The 3,490-nt window shown below is 38.0% G+C and overlaps 1 protein-coding gene across 1 annotated transcript; it reads right to left on the bottom strand.

The window, feature by feature from the left end:
- On the bottom strand, positions 1–2,536 carry LOC107567847 (28S ribosomal protein S26, mitochondrial-like). The gene is made up of 4 exons (XM_016253613.1): positions 2,394–2,536; positions 2,065–2,211; positions 484–607; positions 1–218 (listed from the first exon to the last, which is right to left on the bottom strand). The coding sequence occupies exons 1-4, from the start codon at positions 2,459–2,461 to the stop codon at positions 84–86; spliced, it is 474 nt and encodes a 157-aa protein (XP_016109099.1). The 5' UTR covers positions 2,462–2,536; the 3' UTR covers positions 1–83.
- Between the last annotated feature and the right edge of the window lie 954 nt (positions 2,537–3,490).

Here is a 3,490-nt window from a genome sequence, read left to right as displayed (position 1 = left end):
TTTTGAGAAACAGTTTAAAAGATGACACTGACAGTATATATTTTATGTACATTGCAGGTATTTTAGTTTTTGAAATCCTGTATTTATCGCTGAAATGCAGTCCGTTTAACAACACGTCCTTCTTTATCAATGGCGAAATTGTAGTTTTTCGGGTTGTCAAGAGCCTCTCCAATACGCTGATCTAGATTGTCCTGTGTGATGAAGTCCTTTGCCTCTTCCTGAAACACAGATGAATGCAAGGGTGAGAGAGAGGTAACCCAATCATGAAACCCAAAAAACCCTACATGTTCAAAAATACCTATAAAAACATGAACAATGCATGTCACACTTTTCAAGAAATTTATCAAATAACTTCAGTTTCAGTTCAGTTCAGTTTTAACTTTCAGTTAAAAACCAATCAAATAAAAATACTGCAACACAAAACATGACAGCACTACTCATACATAGTTTAAATTTGAACAGAATTTCTGGAAAAACACTCACCTGTAGTTGAAGAATCTGTCTTTCTTTTTCTTTAATGTAGTTCTCCAGCTCTTGCTGGCGTAAGATGTCTGCTTCTCTCTTCTTCAGTTCCGTGGCCTCAGCCTCCTTCTGCATGCGTTGCTCTCTGGAAGACCAGAAGATTAAAGGTGACAATATGTAATATAAGTCTCTGGTGTCCCCAGAATGTGTCTGTGAAGTTTCAGCTCAAAATACTCCACAGATCATTTATTATAAAATTTAGAAAATGCTTATTTTGAGTGGAAGCAGAAACATGCTGCTCCCCGCCCCCTTTTCCAGAATAGAGCTGTGCCTTTACAGCTGGTATCTGCTAAAAAACATCTGTTTTGGTTCTGATTATCATGTTTATCACACTGAAATCATATGATTTAAACCATATAAGTTTAAACTTCAGCTATATGGTTTTCTGAGCACACACATCCTAAGCACACGGACAGAAAGCAGCTGTCACAGCATGCGAGTACTAAACTAAGTTCTCATTCACACACAAGTTTACGTTAGGTTATGTCTGTGAAGGTAAACAGCTGGGAAATAAATTGCTTGTTTATTTTAGATCTGTGTGGCAGCAGCAATATACAGTAATTAAATCAATAAATCCACTGCTTGTCTCCTCTGAGGCTGGGACTCTGAATAGTGTTCTGTGCTCGTCTGTGCAGCCAAAGACAGAACATTAGCATGTTTTGCTCAAACTTTCGCCATGGCATTAGAACTGGTACAATGTTGTCGCTTGCAAAATCAAAATGACGGCGCTGTGGGGGAAACTTACAGATTAAGGGGCGGTGATATTAAAATGAGATCACTTTGCCACGTCAACAAGGGAGTGAAATCAGACGTGCTAATTAGACTCTTGCAGAAAAAGGCAAAACAAAGAGACTGGGTTCATCTTTATCACGTTTCCTTGGTTGGTAGATCCACCAGGGACCTGATTAAAGCACTTAAACCCTGAAAAAGTCAGATTTTCATATGTCACCTTTAAAATCAAAGAGCAACAAAATGCAAGTGTATCTGACTGCATCCCTCACCACCATAAATCACATCATCACAAGCTACAACCTAGGGATGCACAATTAATCGAATTTCTAATCGCAATTACAATTATGGATGCCACAATTACATAATTGTTCAAAGTTCACTTATGTTATTCTGCACGCTTAAGATGTTTTTTTTCTTTCTACATGCTATCTTAAGGGTTTTTTAAGGTGTTTTAGTATAACATTATAATACCATTCATAATACTATAGAAAAGCACTAAAGGCTTTTCAGTTAGTGTTTTCAGCTTGTTTATTTTTGTCATAATCGTGCAGCCCTACTACAGCCACTAAAACAAAACAGCCATTTAGGGAATGTCATCAGAGCCCCTCCCCCAGAAACTTTACCTGCCATTCACAAATCTTCTCCTGCGGCCTCATGGGACAGTAAAGTGCCCATTTGCCTACTGTTTTATAAATACTGTGAATTCAGACATACTACTCTGTTCAGATACTGTCTTTAGCCTATATTTCAGATGCAGCCAGAACCTTCTCACAAAAGGCCCCTCGGGTATCTCACATCTAAACCACTCACCGTATTTGACCCATTCTGAGGTTTTCAGCATCATTCAAGGCCATCAGTGACCGATGCTCTTCTGCCTCCCTTTTAGTTCTCTCCTCTGCCACGGAACCAACCTCCTCTTCATATTTCTTCCTCAACATCTGCTCCTTGAACTCGAGTCTACATGCATAAAATGTTCAATTATGTCAATTGAGATTATGTCAGTCTGAAACTCAAATGGTTTAAGTAATCAGAAACACAGATGTATTCACTGGTGACTGACTGGACATCATAATCAGTCGGGAAATTATTTAAAGAAGTAGTTCACGTCCGGAATAAAAATGTCCTGGTAATATACTCACCCCCATGTCATCCAAGGAGAGAGAAGCCGGGCTACAGGAGCATGACTCCTTGATAAAGCCCGCAACATGTTGAAGATTATATCTAGTTATGATTGACAGTCTACGCAGAACAGATTCCAGCATGGCCACATAACACTGAGCATCTTCACCTAAGCCGCCATACTCTTGAACTTTTACCACGGAAGATGTTTCTTTTACTCGATCCACAGTCAAGCCTGAGCTCAGCTGAACCCGAGGCGCCCGCTAGTGCCGCGCGCTGTAGAGAGTCCAGCGACTGCAGGCTCGGGAGGGAATCGCTAGCACAATAACTACTGTTTCCAGTGATTTCTGCTTCCATTCACCGTTCTAGCCTGCGTCCGAGGAAGAATTATTTGGAAAAAATATCTAAAAAGCGGGTTAGAAGCGGCATAAACGAGGTAATAAGGTACGCAGGTAAGTCATAAATTGTTGGATAAAAAATACCAAACAAACAACAGTTTGGTAACGTATTCCTTTTGATTAAACACGCTTACAAAAATGCATAATATTTACATAAAAAGACAATATGACTGTCACTGTGGAAGAAGCCGCAAATTAAATTATGACATAAAAGTCATACGATATAAAAAGTCAAAATTATGATAATTATTATGACACTAAAAGCAAGAACTATGGCATTAAAAGTCGACAACTTTGGTAACATCACATTAAAACCAATTATGTCGTAAAGAGTCAGAGTTACGACAAACTGACAATTAAGTCATTGCAAAAAATAATAATAAAAATAAATAAATAAAACAACAACTGTCATAATTATGACTTGTAAGCAAGCGGCTATGGCAAGCCGTTTTAGCTTAAAATATCCCCAGCCTTACTCGTCGTAATTGCATTTTTACTAGTAACAATTCAATTAAAGAGCTCTACAATTAAATTCTTACTAGTAACAATGCCAATTAGAGAGCTCTCTAAATCAATTCTTACTAGTAACAATTATAATTAGAGAGCTCTGCAACTGCATTCTTACTAGTAAGATCTGAATTAGAGAGCTCTATAATCATAATTGTTACTAGTAAGATCTGAATTAGAGAGCTCTATAATCATAATTGTTACTAGTAAGA

The sequence above is a fragment of the Sinocyclocheilus grahami genome, unplaced genomic scaffold (assembly GCF_001515645.1).
Source record: "Sinocyclocheilus grahami isolate Dianchi unplaced genomic scaffold, SAMN03320097.WGS_v1.1 scaffold1192.1, whole genome shotgun sequence".
Lineage (NCBI taxonomy): Eukaryota > Metazoa > Chordata > Actinopteri > Cypriniformes > Cyprinidae > Sinocyclocheilus > Sinocyclocheilus grahami.
This window is presented reverse-complemented; position numbering and strand designations above follow the sequence as displayed.